We start from the raw sequence: 17056 nt of genomic DNA, 5'->3' as shown, positions 1-17056 counted from the left end.
ATGATATGTACCCGGCTCGTTGTTGACACTTGAACTATAGAGTTATATTAACAACCCTTTCTTTAACTACGTAGAAGTGCCTACGTAGCCGTTACTTAAGTAGTTAGGCTCTAATAAGTGAATTGAACTCCGACTGATTAACTGACTGATCAATTGACTGATTGATTTACCTCATCCTCAGTTCTCAGGTTTTCATTACTATCATTCTTTTCCTTCAATCTCCCCATTTTCCGCAACGGTCAACCTCGGTATCAAGTAACCATCCGTCAGTCAATTACTGTCTCCCGGCCAATAGATGACCCAACCCGGCCGATTACCTCTATTGCTGACAGCCCGCTCATGACTTTTTGTGAAGAGCTCCTCTGTCACCCCCCTAACCTCGGGGAGAATGGCCCGAATATTCCAATTGCCTCCTTAGAGAGGATTGCGTCGCTTGCCTGGCGTTTTTAGGGTCTTTGAATTAACTCAGACGTTCGCTTCAGTCTTCGCTATTACACTTGTATACTTCTTTGATATAAGGGCTAGGTATTGTGGCTGTAGGTAGGTAGACTATTATAGAGGAGTCCAGTACCAAACTAACGGAGCTTAACCCTATAGGATGGAGCGAAGAGTTTTACGATTTCAATGAAGTACCATATATTTAAGGACATTAGTCTTTTGGGTTCCTATTTTCTTAATATATGTAGAACTCTTTTCCAGGGCTATGTAGTATACGTATATCTAGGAGCTTTTGGTTGAATCCTAGGGCTTACATCTTTTTATAGGACTAAGTTAGAGTACTCTCAGAATCTAGTATATATAATCCCAGAAACTTCCTTTGAATTCAAATCAGATATGAGATATTTACAGTAAAGTCAGACCGCGTGACATTGTACTTGGGTTGTATCACTATGCCATCTGGCCAAAAGGCACAATATCTGGCCAGCAATCAGACACCCAGGGGCGGCTCAACTTGAAGTTCAGCAAGTAACCTCTTCGTTGATGAATGAAATATACGTGCAGATATTCTGATCAATTTCATAAATTATAACTTAGCATTTCAATCAGTGCGGTAATGATTTTCGCTGGGCTAATTGTGTCTCGTGGCTTCACGTAACTCCCGTTTCTGCCAGTAGGCTAGTTTCTTAGACAGCAGCTGTCGCGGCGTCTCCCCCGCTAGATTGGTCTGATCCATCATAGCATCGCCCCCGATATGCAACAAAATATTACTCATTTCATCCAGCGCGTTTCTCTGATCGGCGACCGTGGGAACAATACTTCCGTTCGCGGTCTGCTTTTGCAGGATCTTCCCCATTGATAAGCATTCATGCAGGGCTGTATTCCCTCTTGAATTGACGAGAGACACATCTGCGCCCTGAACAATTAGAAACTGGACTGCCTTGGCTTGGCATAAATTCCTAGCCATGAGGTGCAATGCCGTATTCCCGTTTACGTCTTGTTGGTTAATTTCGGCACCGTGTGAAATAAGCATTTCCAATACAGAGGTGTTGATGGGATCACCATCCAGACAGTGGATAGCCATCTTATGTAGCACGGTCCGATTATTGTCGTCGACTAAGCCTGCGTGCGCCTCGTTTTCCAGGAAGAACTTCAGCATATTATCCAAGTGCATGCTTTGACCACAGCGGGCATGGCCGCTTAAGGCATGGTGTAAAGGAGTCTCGCCCCCATTATCCCGAGCATTTATATCGCTACCGGAGCAGAGTATCTTGAGGGTGTCGATAATCCGATTGTTAATTTTCACATCGGGTAGCCAACATTCGCTTGAGCCCGGGCCCGCAGCTGCCCAGTGAAAAGGTAGACGCCCATTACTGTCGCGGCATGATAGTGCTTCAGTGACAGTTCTTCCACCGTGGTCGAGAAGCGTCCGTAAGGCCGCTGCATTCCAATACAAACTGCTGATGTGAAGTGCAGTTACGCCAGATGGGGGTTTCACGTCCCAGAGTGTGGATGAACGGTGGAGATCGTACTCTTGCCTCGCGTGTACGTCGGCCCCTTGCTCAATAAGTCGCTTTACCAGCGCGGGGTCAGCTCGCGAGGAGGCTAGACCGAGAACCGTTCCAAAGGATTGCATTGGTTGGCTACTATCTTCAGGTGATTCAGTCGCTTGAGCAGACGCACCGCCATCGAGGAGCAGACGCATTAATTCTTCCCCACGAGCAACACGGTTGCTTAACAAATGATAACAATCTTCAGGTGTCTCATTTGCGTGACCAGAGGATGGCAAAGAACCCAAAGATCTGGCAGTTGCCAGCAGCGCTTCATCACGATACTCTTGTTTAATGTGGGCTGAATTGAGGGGCGGCTGGCTGTCCAGAATGAATCGAGCGGTCTCAATCTGTGCCTCTCCACATGCCGCAGTCAATAATGAACACTTTCGCTCATAGAGAGGCACCTGTGTCAAGTTGGTTTTGTAGTAGTCTATGAGAACGCGGAGAACTTCCGTACGTCCCTGGGACGCGACGATACAGAGCGGGTCATTAAACACTTTGTCTTCAACATCCAAACGCGGGGAATAGACAGAAAGATATTGTTTTAGTCTGGGGAGGTCATTGTAGCGAATGGTTGCAAACAGGAGGTCGCCAAGTTCGTTCTCGTAGAGTCTGGTACCGTGACCGTCACAGAGAGCATTCTCTGCGGATTCCAAGGGATCCTCAACCCACGGGGTGTCAAATTCGCTGTAGGACATGACTGAGGAACTTTGACGAGATGAGGAGAGAGGAAGAAAAGAAGAACTGACGGCTGCTAAGAGAAAAGTTTCCCCCCCACATTGCTCGCCGAAATCCCTTCCAGTCCAAAAATACTCGAGTGGTTTTTCCTCTCCTCCAGGGCTCCACGGTCATTTTGGTTTGTAACCGATGGCCCCAACATGGGCACTAACAATGAATACCCTCCTTAAGCTATAAAATGGTCATGTATGAAATTAAAGGTTGCCTACTTCTCGAAATGGCTAGTGTTTTTAATTGTCGCATGTTACGAAGTATTAAATATGTACGGGGACTAATATCTCCCTACGGCTCTACTGTATCCTCGCATCTTGACAATCGCATAGATCAGAAATTGTACTCTATCGCGTCGTGACCGTATATTGGGTCTGGGTATAACTCATCAGGAATCTACCTATGGTACATACTATTCGTCCCTGCAGGGGTCAACGTTCTGATCTCTCAAGGATCAGCATCCCTTGGATCTAGCGGAGTATCCCCATTTGGCAACCAATTAGTATCAAATGCACCGTCTTCGGGGGCGTAGTCGTTGACCCAATCGTTTGTGGTCCCCCAACCACTTGTAGCATCGGCAAGCGATTCCCCGGGGAATAACCGCGACAATGTCTCAGTAGTAAACACGCCTTGTTCCGTAAGCCAGGCACTCTGTAGTCAAATTCGAACGTTAATCTGGATTCTCTAGGTAGATGATGAAGATAAATAGTGGAGCTTACCAGTCTTTCCAAGTTCAAGGCGTAGTTGGGAGTGGTTCGTTGCTCTGTCGTTAAACCGTTGATGACACTGGTCCTGTCATTGCCAATATACCACCTTCCGGGAGCTCTGTAGCAGCCCAAGGTTTCCGTACGGGAATTGTAGTTCTGCAGTGAACCGGTATTTTGGCCTCCTCTCGCATATGTATTTGAAAGTCTGTATTCGGCCCGGTAGTCTGGGGTTCTTCCGCGTGTGACCACACTTGGGCGCGTAATGCCCTGGCTGTGGTAGACGTCCAAGGTGTTGACGCCTACATACCAGGTGGTTGCTGCTCGGTTCTGCGTGAGAGTAGTGTCGTCCAATGGAATATGGAGATGGAAAATAACCCAGCGGTCGGTGGCTGATGTGTGACTACGATCGCTATATGTGGCTCGAGTAGCTGCGTTGGCGACTCCCACTTCTGCGCCGATCCAAAAGGCCACTTCAAGAATCACCTGGGTAGGATTTCCATTGTTATCGGTGGTAGTGGCTCGAAGCCACCGGAGGTAGTGAAGGCTTAGATCCCCCTAGATCCATTCCAAATTAGCAAGAGAAAATGAAGCACAAGATGGTGATCATAGCACTCACATTCAGAATTCCGGTCAGTATAAGATTCATCGTTGGCGAGCACTCATTTGCAGACCGGTCAGCAGTACCCGCGACAGTAATAGTTCGGGCAGAGATGACTGAATTGCTCATAGACTGGCTCACAGGGTCACCAGTAGATGGGTCGATACATAGAATATCTGTCGCGAACTCAATCTCTCGAAGAGCAGTAGCCGAGTCGGCAATGTTACATAGTGTTTGGGCTAGCATAGGTGTAGAGTCATAGGAGGGAGTCCCTGTCCAGATATCGTCACCACCATACATCATGGTGGTCATGTTTGCGATAGTAGCAACGTCCGAGACTCCTGCCTGGGAAGTTCGATAGTCCCAAATATATACCAGATCGTCGCGTTGATAGCGAGATTGTACCAACACTTGCAACAAAGGCAGAAGAAAGGCAAGCGTGATGCCCTGCTCCGTAGAGGTCTCTGTGGTTGTGGTTGTAGAGCGAGCACTCATGAATTCTCGTTTCATGACTGAGTCAAAGCTCGAGCTGTACTGATCGTCCCAGCCAGAGGGGCATGTAGGGTCTGCAAGAAACTTCTGGAGGTAGGCGTCAAAATCTCTAGCGGTTTGGTCTTGATAGACTCCAACTTGGGAGTCTGATGAGTCTGACGTATCCGACGAGCTTGATCGCTTGGTAGTTTTTGCACCAGAACAACAGTAAGCTTCTTCGCCAATTCCACAGCCAGAGGTTCGGGCGTAGTTCAAGTTGTTGAAGGGGTTGATTGCCTCTGCGGCGATACGGATTGTGTCAGATGGGCATGAATCGGTACATATTTTAGAATCATAGTCTTCATGGCCTTTCCAATCGCAATTGGTAAAGGTATCTGGCACAGATGAACCCGAACAACAGTAGTTGTAGGTCTTCTTGTTCGAGCATGAAGGCATGCCGCCAGATCCATCTCGGGAGCCCACAACGAAGTTTGAATAACCGGACGAACATGTGTCATCGCTGTAGCAATCTGAAGTCCACTTGCACTTTGTAAATGGCGTTGTCGACTCTGTAATGGTGCAGCAAGCAGACTGATAGCCTGACTTAGTACAGCCAGCGTGTAGTGTGCCAACCTCGGCTTCATCGTCGTTGCAGCCGCCCTTGCATTTTCCATTATTGTGAAATCCCCGCCAGCGGCAGGTAGGAATTTCACTTGATGTAGGACAACACAGAGTCTGCGTTCCAACTCCTGATAGACATAATGTTGAGTCTAGCATCAGTTGACTGGTTTTGTCGGCACGGACGACATCAGTGTAGCCATTGGGACAGGTAAGGCCACAATTGATGAAATGGCAATATTGCTGTGGAGTGGACTTCTGAGTGGTCGTTTTCTCTGAAAGCTGCTTCAGGACGCTGCCAGTAATTCCAGTGGTGGTATTGACGTTAATCGCGTTACCCAAGGCAGCAGCCAACCCCCTAGAAAATGTCTGGTTGCCATCATCGTTATCGACAGACCAAACGAGCACGCCTCCAAGGCACTGGGATTTTGCAAAGTCGGCTTTGGTTTTCCAGGTGTCTTGATCATCAAACGAAACCCACTGGTCGCCGTCCCATTGAATGCTTTTGACGGCCGCCTCCTTGTGCCAGGTAGGGATGAGGTTGTCATTGTCAATAAGTTGTTTGATCTCACTATTGAACAAAATTCCTGCTTGGCTGCTACAGTTTCCAGCGTCGCCAGCTGACAGATAGGAGCAGCCAGGATCTGAGCACGATGCACTAGCCAATGTAAAGCTGCGGCCGTAGAAGGCCAAGCCCATATTGACCTTGGATGCTGTGATATTGTTTCGCCAGAGAAGATCCAGGGAGGTCTCTATCTCTGTTAGATTGGTGTGCGCGTCCAAAAAGGCACCTGTCCATTCATTTCCTTCATCCCACGTGCCGTGAAGATCGTAACTCATGAAGTTGAACCAGTCTACCGAGGGCTCAATGGACACAACATCAAAATGCTGTAGGTACCAGTAGCTAGTAGGCAACGTGATAGAGAGACCGAACTTGTACTCGGCCAAGGCCTTCTTCAACTGAGCCAAGAATTTGGGGTAATTGGCATAATCCTCCGATCTGCCATTGCGATCGGTGGCAGCGGGATACTCCCAGTCAATATCGACACCAGTGAATCCGTATGTATTCATGAAAAGCGTCAGAGACTTGAAAAATTTATTTTGGGTGTCGGTGTCAGCTGCACATAGATCTGAAAAGGTGGTCGCTGTAGCGGCATCGGAATCTGAGAAATCCCAACCACCAATTGAGAGCCAGAGCTCTTGACCCAAGTCCCGACTTGACAGTGCCGCGAGCTGTGAATAGAGCTGTGTGTCCGCATTGGCCTCCGGAATCACCTCAAACGTGTCTGGATTGATGCTACCAAACGCGAAGTAGAGATGAGAGTAAACACCTTGCGGGATAGAAGCAGGAGACATTCCATCGCAGCTCCGACTATCAGCTGCTGCATTGTAATAACCGATCACACGAGTGATAGATTGAGAACTCGCGTCACATGAGGGTCGAGTAACAGTTGAGTTCCCACAGAATTCCTCAGTGGTGCCGCAGAAGCCATACTTGCTGCAACAAACGTTCAATGGGCACGTAGTCGAATTGACATACTTGGAGTCCCAATCACCAGGATTGCACTCAGCTTTAGCATCACAATTGTTAATGCAGTTATCGGAGCCACAGTAATCTGGACCCATGCCACAGACGTTGTATTGGCCACAGCAGCCAATCGCGCATGGCACATCGGCGCTACAGAAGGTGTCCGCAAGGGCCAGCGGAATGAATCCCACGCTAGCGAGCAGACACACAAGAGATGAGAAAAGCCTCATTCTGAGTCCTAGAGTGTGATCGTTAGAACTTGCGCTCGTCAATAGAATGGTGTATCTCGGATACACCACGAGATAAAGCAATATGCATATGGATGTCGAGACTTACCAGGTTGACTCTGAAACTCGGCTGTTTAACTCTTTCAAGTTTCGATACTTCCAAGTCGTCTCGAAATCAAGAGCATTGCAGATGAACAACAAGTGAGAAATTCTATTGATATATACGAGTAGGTGGGGTAGAAAAGCTGAACATAGGCTTGCCCATCCACTGACAATTACTAGCGTTTTGGAAAATGAATCAATACCGAAACTAAGTGTTTCCTGCGAGAAATCTTTACGCATGTATCCGTATTTCGCATACTTCAGTAGACGTCTTCTTCTTCGGTATCGGATTCATGATTCCAAATCTTCAGCAGACCTCGGCCGACGGGCAATTTCGCGGGCAATGTCCGCCTCGAATTCAACTAAACTCGTGCACAAACCTACGGGACCACTGAATGCTACTTGACTAGTATAGTCTGCGTAGGGTTCAAGTGGGTCTGGAGCCATATTTGGCATCTATTCGCAAAATAATGTCGTATTTCGGACAAGCGATGCAAAGGGTCGAGAACGTTGGAACGAGTAGCGCGAAAATGTAGGTACTAGTTCCAGCTTGGCTTCATACAAGCTTCTATGTGGGTCCAGCTGTACATAGGGTAGGATGATTTCCAGGTCGATGATTCGTCTAGTTTGCGGACTAGAACCCTGTTTATTTTAACATGAAACATTTTAGCGTGATAAAATCAACTCATATAATTTTCATGTCGGGTAGAGACTTTAGTGGGACAGATTTGGACTAGTACTGTTGAATCTACCCTGGAAACCGCTAAGCAAGCCGCACTAACAACAACACTAATGTAGGTCTTGGTCGAAGCGAATGCGCGCCACATCTTGTTGAATCAAATTGGCCCACTATGGTTTAAATGCTCAGGACCTACTCGTGGCGATTGGTGGCCTGGCTGAGGGCCCTCGATTATCTCCTCGCTTACAGTCATAACTACCTTGATGCCTACTCATCCGGACGTTCCGATCAAGACCGCTAGACAAATTTTGCATTCCATGTATATCCATTTCCAAACTACAGGCCCACAGACTTCCGGTATTCAGTTACCTACTAGTACTGTGATGCAGAAATTTGAAACCAGGGCCTTGAGAATAACAAAGGTCTAAAATGGCCCACACTTATATGTCGTCCTCTGTCTGCCAAAGCTCTTGTCTTAGTGAGCTACACTACACACAATCCGAATATGGTTGGTCGTGGTACCCTGATGGTCCTTTGGGCTCCCGCTTGCTTCGCTGCAACTCACGCGGGGCGACAATTCCACAGTCATCTACATCATGCTCGATCGCTGTCGCCGCGGACGAGTGATGTCTCTTTTCCGGGGATTCAGATGTTCTCGAATGAATCCTTGTCCGATCTCGGACTTTCGTCGACTTGTGAACAGGCTTTGTACCGGACAATCTACTGTGACGCTACGGTTTCCTACATGAGCTCTAACAGCTATGTCGGAAACTTCGACAATTCCACATTGACTGCTCTTGTGTGCGAGGATGAGTGTGAGATCTCAATTTCGCAGTTCCATGATGCTGTTGCAACCAACTGCGGCGCATCTGCGGCCTATATCCCTGGACTTTCCTTTCTGTCACTTGTGGATCAGGTTTGGAGTAACTGGAACCTAACCTGTCTAGTTGACCCTACCACAGGGCAAAACTGTAATGGTAAGAGAAGCACTTGAAAGTTTGCTGTAATTTGACTCGCTGATGACCTATTGTTTATGCAGAAATCATCAACGCTTTCCCTGATGTCGATGATATGTCTGATCTCCCCGCGTCGGATTTGTGTTCTTACTGCAATGTGAAACAATTGGCCATGATGCAAGAAAACGCATACTCCATTGACTACACAGAGGACTGGCAGACCACCTATGAATACGTTGCCCAAACTTGCAATCTGACAGTGGCTGATTTCAACGCCACACAAAGCGCATTCAACGTTACCGTGAGCGTAGAGACGACCAACTGTGTATCTGGAAACACATACACGACCGAAGAGGGCGATACATGTGATTCTATTGCATTAGCTCATGATGTTTCTGCTGCTACGATGTTCTATATCAATCCAAACATCCTGAACTGTTCCTCAATTTGGTCCGGAACTACACTATGCCTACCCGAAACTTGCGAGGTTTATACAGTGCAGACAGGAGACACGTGCAGTACTATTGCCGCTGCGAATGGACTTTTGACCAGTAACATTCTATCTTTCAACTCCCAGTTGAATTACAATTGCAGCAATTTACAGTCCCCCGATCCGTACTGGGGTTCGACACTATGCGTCTCGACCCCCGGTGGAACTTATTCAGGTCAAGCAGCAAACACCACATCAACTGAAGTTGAAGCCGTCAACCCGCCTGCCGGCGTGTCCGTTGCGAATGGCACAGTAACCGATTGCAGCTCATGGTATGTCAACTATGCAAGCGAAAATCTCACCTGTGCACAGATTTGCCTGTCGAACTTGATCTCTATCAATTTGTTCACTGAAGTGAATCCATCACTGGGCAAGACAACCTGCGACAGCGACCTGGTTGTAGGAGACGCCTATTGTGTCAACCCAGTATCTGGATGGAATCTAGGGTCAAATGCGAATACTACGTCCGCCACGACTAGTAGTGCGACATTGACGGCCGCAAGCACTCCCGGGGCAGCGACTCAGACTGGCATTCCATCAAACTGCAACGCGTACTATATTGCAAAGTGTGAGTGTTGCCCTAAATTGTGTCCATTTATATCCTTGTAAACTCTACTGACAGCTTTCCCTGGGTAGCAAATGACACCTGTGCCACAGTTGCCGCCGACTTTGGCATCACAGAAGTGCAGTTCCAGTCATGGAACCCTGCCATCTCATCAGATTGTACGTCAGGCTTCTGGGCTGAGGAAGCATATTGTGTGGGAGTTTCCACCTCTTCCTCTTCCATCATATCCTCTATTGCCACATCCGCCACCCTCGTGTCTTCGACGACTGCACTCGCATCTTCGACTTCTGTGATCGTGCCAGGCCCTACACAAACTGGTATTCCCTCTAATTGCAGCAAGTACTATGTTGCTCAATGTGAGTTTATTCTTTTTCTATTTATTTTTCAATGCAGTGCTTCTATTACGCGTTTTGAATGTCCAATATGACTGACAATTGGTAATAGCTGGCGATGACTGTGCAACAGTAGCGGCAGCCTATGGAATAACAGAGGCGCAGTTTCTGGCTTGGAATCCCGCTGTTTCGTCGGACTGTGAGAGTGGGTTTTGGGCTGATGAAGCTTATTGTGTGGCTGTTTCCTCCTAGAACGGAGTTTACCCATCTGTCATACATACGACGTGGTTTACTTCTAGGTATAGAAATTCAAAATCAATACCCGTGGGCAGTTGGTAATTGCGATATTGGAACCTTGAAATAGTGAATACACATAGTAGACTCTGATAGTTAGCTTAGATTATAACATTGGTACATGTTTGGTGATAAGCCCTGACATCTTATATTCATATATAGGGTTCGGTATAACCGCGGGTGGTTTGACAACATAGTAACGCGGCGACAATTTCCGAACGGATCAAAAAGAATGTCCAAAAAATAAAAATATACAACAGAACAACTGTATTTTTCTTCAAAATCTCTGGCTGTAGTTTAACTACTAGGTGTATTACCGACAAGGTAGTGAATGCTTAAAAATGCCAGCAAGGTTTAGCTCGTGGCGTTGCTTAGATGCCATGAAATAAATTGGTTTAGAGAAAGGTCTATGGTCTAATAATACTCTATAATGTTAGTCAACAATGAACACGCTCCATAGTTGTATGCTATTATGGTTTTGGAGCCCTCCTTACTATTCTGCACCCACCTAGCACCTTTAGTCGTCATTAACACTGCAGGGCAGTCTGGCATAGCAGATGGGTCAATATCAATAGAGAACAACCAACCATCCACTCCCACGCTGTGGTGGTGTAGAGCGAGGGCTATGTAAACGAAGACTACCCTCGAACTAATAGCATATCATAAATCAATAAACTTGGAGAGAAAACATTGTCATCTTAAAGGAAGGACTATGGATAAAGTATGGCCGTCATTATTTCCCTTCAGACATTATAACTTTTAACATAGTGTAACGTAATTCCCATACGAGCTGGACACCTAGCCGAGCTGGATACCCAAAACACCATAGTAAATGGAATAAATTACAACATAATATCACAACAACCATAAATTGTAGGGACTTATCCTTCTCAAAACATACTCTCTAGGTAGTATCTAGACTCTTAAAAGATTTTGATGAATTTCTATTGCTTAATGATTGAGATATACATATTTCTAGCTCCTAGCAACGTAATTTAACGGTGATCTTCGATATTGCAGCATTGTATGTATTAGATCTATTCAAATTTTAAAAAAAAGATTGATAAATGCCCTTATCAACGGTTATTGGAAAAGAATTAAAAAAACTAAAAGCATGGTTGTTGAGATATCAGTGTGGAATATATCGCATTGACTATGGTGTTTTGAGTGTCCAGCTCGTATGGGAATTACGTTAGATAAAGTGAATGTTAAGTAAGCGAGCAGATTCAGCGTTTGAAAACTTTACTAAGACCGAAGATATAAGTCTGATAGGTGTATTTCGTAAATAACTATTAAAGGGACGCTGTGAAGCTCTATGTAATTCCCTCGAAAATGTCCATGAAACGCCATACACATTGAATCCCACCAAAGAAAAACACCGAAAATGAAGAACCAAATGGAGAGATGAAAACGAAAAGCAGATGAGAAAAACAAAACACCAATCCTGCAAACTCCCAAACTCAAGGCATTTTCAGCGTTGATGACTGTACAGGGTATCTGTATAATGTCGTGACGACCTCCACTGGAGCATCCGAAAAGGAAGCCGAATCCCATTCGAACAAGACCCCGAACAAGGAATATATCAGAATATATCAGACAAAGCCTCAAATAAACATTGCGCCAGTGGCGACGATTCGCCACAACCAAGTGGGGCCAACCTAGTTTGAATTAAGCCTTCGGCTTCTGCGCGATGATGCTATAACTCGTCGTCGCAAGACGCATAGTATCCATCTTAATAAAAGCCTGTCCATCAAGACAAAGACGATTAATAAGAGTCTTGAAGTGCTTCGGCAAGACATGGACCTTGACCAGCGCCAAGATAGCCTGGCGCAGAGTCCGGAAGTACAAGTCCACGGTATCAATGAGCGGCGCCTGGAGCCCATCAATACTAGCATTCTCCGAGCGCACAACCTCAAACCCAGCCTCCTTGAGCGCACCCTCCAGAATGTCCTGGGTAGGGGTACCAACGGCACCGATGAGCGGCTTGACGCGGCGCATCAGCTCCGCGTGTTCGGGGTTGGCGGCGTCATAGTCGGGCAGACTCATCCAGTCCAGCAGAGAGATTTTCGAGCCGGGCTTGACGACGCGGAAGATCTCGCGGAAGAGCGCGGGCAGGTCTTTGCATAGACTCAAAGCCTGGATCTGGTAGAAGGCGTCGAAGCTATCGTTCGCGAAAGGCAGGGGCAGGTCGTTGAAATCCTGCACGACGAAGTTGTTGCTGTTTCCAAGCTGCTTGTTGTAGCTTGTCGCCTGCTCGATCTGGTTCGGGTCGATGTTGAGGCCGGTGACGTGCGCGCCGGTATGTTGCGCCATGTGCGCGGCAACGCGACCACGCCCGCATCCCAGATCTAGAACCTTGTCGCCGGTCTTGAGGCCGATGTCTGCTGCGATGGAGCGCTCGTATAGGATTTGGTTGTCGAGGCAATTTGCTTTGCGGCTCATCAGGGGTGGGATGTACATCTTCTCGACGTCGCCGAGGGCGCAGAGGTGGTTCAGAACTCCGTAGTAGGATTTTAGACAGTCGCCGACTTTTTCTTGGTAGTTCGGGCCGAGCGCTTCGGTCATTTGCTTCTCGTCGGACCAGTCGAGGTTGTAGATGACGTAGGAGGCCATGAAATCATCAACTTCTTTCGGGGTGAGGTGCGCCAGGTGTCGATATGCCGACCAGAATGTTTTCCATCGCTTCGGGGAAGCTGTGTCGAGGTCCTTGCCCTGCTCTCCCAGTGAGGCCAGCGCATTTTGCTGCTTCACTTGGGCGATCTCGTCGACCGAGGTGTCGCTTTCGGAGCCGCGCTCGCGCACTGGGTGCTGTGGTGTTTCAATGATGGTTGCCATGACCAAAGACTTCTGTGCAGGGTCTAGAAATTAAAATGTGGAGGAGGTATGTATAGTATTCCAACGAAGAAAAAAAGAGCCCCGGATCTGGGCAATCGCAATTTATAAGCCCACCGAAGCCCAAAGATCTGCCCATTGAAAAATCATTTGCCCAGACTGCCAGAGTGGATTATCACCAGACATGGAAGCTCTTACCGGCTATCCCGGCATGGTTCACTCCCACCTCCCCCGAGTATAGAGTCACGGTGGTTTTCCGAGCCGAACCCGACTCTCAATTGCTTCATTTTTTTTCGGTTTCATTTTTTTTTTGCCTTCTTCCCCTTGGGGTATTCTTCATCTCTCCAGATTCCGAATTTACCGTCATGGCCTTGCCAGGCACGGATGACGCGGGAGCGGACCCTTAAAGAAAATGAGTATCGTCATGGGGACGATCTAGACCCACTTGTATAGATAGTATGGTAATGTATGCCAGCGTCATTGTGCATATCTCAATGCGGGATGTACCTTCAAGGTCTGTACTTGGCTTTACAGCTTACAGATACGATAGATGCTATGTACTGTACACGCGCAATCCGGACCCAGAATAGAACTAGTATAAGCAGTGACCCATCTGTCAGATGAACCATGACAGTACTGTATTGGCAAAGCTCCAGTTTCCGTAGCCACATACAGTATGAAATCTCCGAACCACCGCAGCCACTCGGAAATCGGCCTCTTAAACGGCAGGGCGTGATGGGAACAACGTGATTGCTAAGCACATCAAACCCTGAGTAGCCAACGGCACGTAATATGAGGGACTTTATATCGGCCCCACATAGATCGTCCGGTAGGGCCAAGAGGAAAAGGAAAAGGGAAAAAAAAGTAACAAGCCGAGCCCCGAGACCGTATATCCGGACATCACGTGGTGGGCCAAATAGGGCAATATGCTCCATAGAAGAACCGCAGAAGAATTAGAAGCCTTGGCATATTGCTTCTCTTGTGTCACGATTTTTGTTCATAAAGAATGCATATAGGCACGGGGTGGGATAGGGGGAACGCCGCATTCTGCATGCTGGGAAAGTCAATTTTACCGTGTACTAATACTCACATTATATTGAGTAGTCGAATGTACTTTTACGCTTGGATTCATATGCAAGCCACGGCACAGGTGTACAGGTGGAGAGTATTGTGAATGTGTCACCAAATACTACTGTACAGTACATTGACGTACTTTATAGGTAAGCTCAAGGATCAACCTGGGCAAAATCGCATTTTTTTTTGGGACCGGACCCATATATTGATAGTCAATGATGATGAAATCCAGACCTTTTTTCCTGTTTGAGCACCCGTTTCGACACCTGAGGCAGGTATCTGTCTTCATTGTTCGTATTTGATGCTATTGTCATTTACCATCTTTCATTTACCGTTTAAGAAATGAGTCATGGCTGTAAGCGTCCCAGCAGCTTGGGTCTGGCGTCTGACCCCTGTCAGATATACTTACTGTACAGTATTGGGAGTCCTATCTTCCGGTCTACTATACAATCAAAGCGATTATTCCGTGTTGACTATCTGGTTTAAATGGTCTATGCTAATAACCTAATGACGTACTTTACACCTACCTACTCAGCACAAAAAACAAAGCAAAAAGAAGTCATCTCATACGATTTCACATGATCCCATATACTGTACTGTAGCCCCTCCCCCGGACACGGACCTACACAAAGACCAAGTGGGACCCCAACAGCCCAGAGTCCCAACTCGTCACCCCGATGGTTACTTATCTCAAGTACTGTACATGTACAGTAAGCTAAACCATGTGTCAACCTTGGAAGGTGCTGTAACTTCCATCCACCGATCGACAGAACTGCCCCACGAGGGTGCTTGGTTCTGCAGTACGCACTGACTGTCTCAAGGTTATTTCGAGTAACGTATATTCCATACCAGTATCCATGTGACCCATTTTCCTAGCGATCTACATGTACTGTACATGATCACTGTACTTGGCGTTTAAGAATCGAGGTTGTGACGAGGTGGGGTTGGTGTCATATCGTACAGTACAACCTGCATATCTCTTCTCCAGGGACTGATGCAGGTGTAGTAAGTTATCCTAGCTAGAGGGGCTTAGTACTGTAAAGCTACAGTAGAGGGTGGGGACCACGAGTAAGCAACAGCCTACGGAATATCATATGATGATAGAGCTCTCACGTTAGCTCTACCTACCTCGCTACTCAGCACCAGCATATCACGCTAATTCTTTCTGAACCGTCCTAAGGAGACATACAGTAGACGGAGGATTTTGTAAGTACAGTAGGATTGTCATTTTTCTGGAGCAGCACGCCCTGCGAGACGGCACGGAATCGATCGACAGTGTTCGTGCTTGGCCTTTGGGTGTCCGAGTGTCACGACCGCCGATTTCACCCGCTGACGTCATATTCGAGGACTGATAGCTGTCATTATGGTAGGCCACGGCGAGGTTATCGGAAAGCGAGGACTTGAAGATATTTGGAACATGGTATGAGAAGTTGATTTGGGAGAGGTGGTCGTGAATAGGCTGATGGGACGGTGATGTTTCATGCAACGGCCACTCTGTCTCTGTATGCTCTAGAGAAACATGACATGATATTTAAATATGAATATTCATTCAAGCGAGATCTGGATCATTCTCGTTCGGGGAATAATGAAGGGGGTTATTAGGTTCGATCTCAGGAAGTGATGGGATGCTAAGTTTGACATACTGTAGAATGACATCGGACTGATATTGAGATACGACAAGCTGTGACAAATGAACATAGGAACCCTTGGGGAAAGAAATTGTGTGTTAATTGAATATTCGAATAGTACTGGAAGATACGGCAATCTTGGATTGTGTAATCACGAATAAGATCCCTATCAATCTGCCTATTGCTTGCCATATTGTAACTTAAATGCAAGGGCTCGTTAAGTGAAACACAGCTTCATCTTACGTTCGGCGTGTCAATAGCTTTCTTTCACATGCTCGTGAGAGACTGAGACTTTACTATATATGCCTTATGTAGAGTGCTAGATCTTAGACAGTGCCTATTCTGTCACGATGTATTCATATCCAAAAAGAAGGATAAGTAGCGTTGATTATGACGTTAAGACTTTGCAGGCGGTGCCTTCTATACATGATATCTGCGAGATGAACAGGTGAGTGCAAGAAAAGAAAAACAAGATTTGATTGAGTCACAACGATTCGTTCATGTGCTACTCTTGAGTCCTCAAATGGAGATATGGATGCCTTGAAGCGTGGCCTTTCAGGCGACTGGAATGCTATTTCCTGCTTGGAAAACCAACAAACTTGATCATGTCCTTGTTACAATAAAAACAGATAGATCTAGCCAACTATCAAAGCCTGATTTCCCCCACACTGATCTGGTTTCTAGATAGATTTGTCCACGGTCGCGGATAGGCGAAACGAGGCAGTGCCGCTTGAACTCAAACTCAAAGAGCCATCGAAAGGCAGAGTGACAAGTGATGAATTGACATATTATTTGGGCCTGAAAATCACCCAAAATCAAACAGCCAGGAAAATTCTAGTTGCAAGGGACCCGCCAATAACCGAGACTCCCGGTGAGGACCCCTGCGACGACCCCTGCTAAACGCAGCAGTCCTATGCAGCAGTCCATCAGATAAAAGACAAAGCAACCGAATCATCCTAGGTCGATTTTGGGTATTTTCAGACACAAATAATGAGCCAATCCAAGTGCTCTCGTTCTCGGACATCAGGCCAGATTGCGGAAAGAAACAAGGGAAGAAAGAGTGAGCAAAACAGAAAACCAGATCCAAGGGGTGAGTTTCAGCCCCTACAGTAGACCAATGTGCAAGTCACCGAGTCCAGTTTGGTGACGTGTAAGGGAGACGGAGAGAAGAAGGGAGAGTCCGAAGTCCGAAACCTGCAAACACCGCGTTAAGGCCGAGACGGGGAAGGAGCAAT

The 17056-nt window shown here is 46.9% G+C and overlaps 4 protein-coding genes across 4 annotated transcripts; 1 reads left to right on the top strand and 3 right to left on the bottom strand.

Moving 5' to 3' along the window:
- Positions 1-1069: 1069 nt before the first annotated feature.
- Positions 1070-2689, bottom strand: N7511_006460 (uncharacterized protein; the record flags this gene model as incomplete). The annotated part of the gene is made up of 1 exon (XM_057128837.1): positions 1070-2689. The coding sequence occupies one exon, from the start codon at positions 2687-2689 to the stop codon at positions 1070-1072; it is 1620 nt and encodes a 539-aa protein (XP_056983393.1).
- Positions 2690-3167: 478 nt separating this feature from the next.
- Positions 3168-6872, bottom strand: N7511_006459 (glycoside hydrolase family 18 protein; the record flags this gene model as incomplete). Its single annotated transcript, XM_057128836.1, has 3 exons — positions 3168-3371; positions 3440-3982; positions 4044-6872. 3 exons carry the CDS (start codon positions 6870-6872, stop codon positions 3168-3170), a joined length of 3576 nt encoding a protein of 1191 aa, XP_056983392.1.
- Positions 6873-8155: 1283 nt separating this feature from the next.
- Positions 8156-10245, top strand: N7511_006458 (uncharacterized protein; the record flags this gene model as incomplete). Its single annotated transcript, XM_057128835.1, has 4 exons — positions 8156-8627; positions 8690-9662; positions 9719-10017; positions 10106-10245. The coding sequence occupies 4 exons, from the start codon at positions 8156-8158 to the stop codon at positions 10243-10245; spliced, it is 1884 nt and encodes a 627-aa protein (XP_056983391.1).
- Positions 10246-11955: 1710 nt separating this feature from the next.
- On the bottom strand, positions 11956-13122 carry N7511_006457 (class I SAM-dependent methyltransferase; the record flags this gene model as incomplete). Its single annotated transcript, XM_057128834.1, has 1 exon — positions 11956-13122. One exon carries the CDS (start codon positions 13120-13122, stop codon positions 11956-11958), a length of 1167 nt encoding a protein of 388 aa, XP_056983390.1.
- Positions 13123-17056: the final 3934 nt, after the last annotated feature.

This window comes from Penicillium nucicola (assembly GCF_028828085.1).
Source record: "Penicillium nucicola strain IBT 29836 chromosome Unknown utg000006l, whole genome shotgun sequence".
Classification (NCBI taxonomy): domain Eukaryota; kingdom Fungi; phylum Ascomycota; class Eurotiomycetes; order Eurotiales; family Aspergillaceae; genus Penicillium; species Penicillium nucicola.
This window is presented reverse-complemented; position numbering and strand designations above follow the sequence as displayed.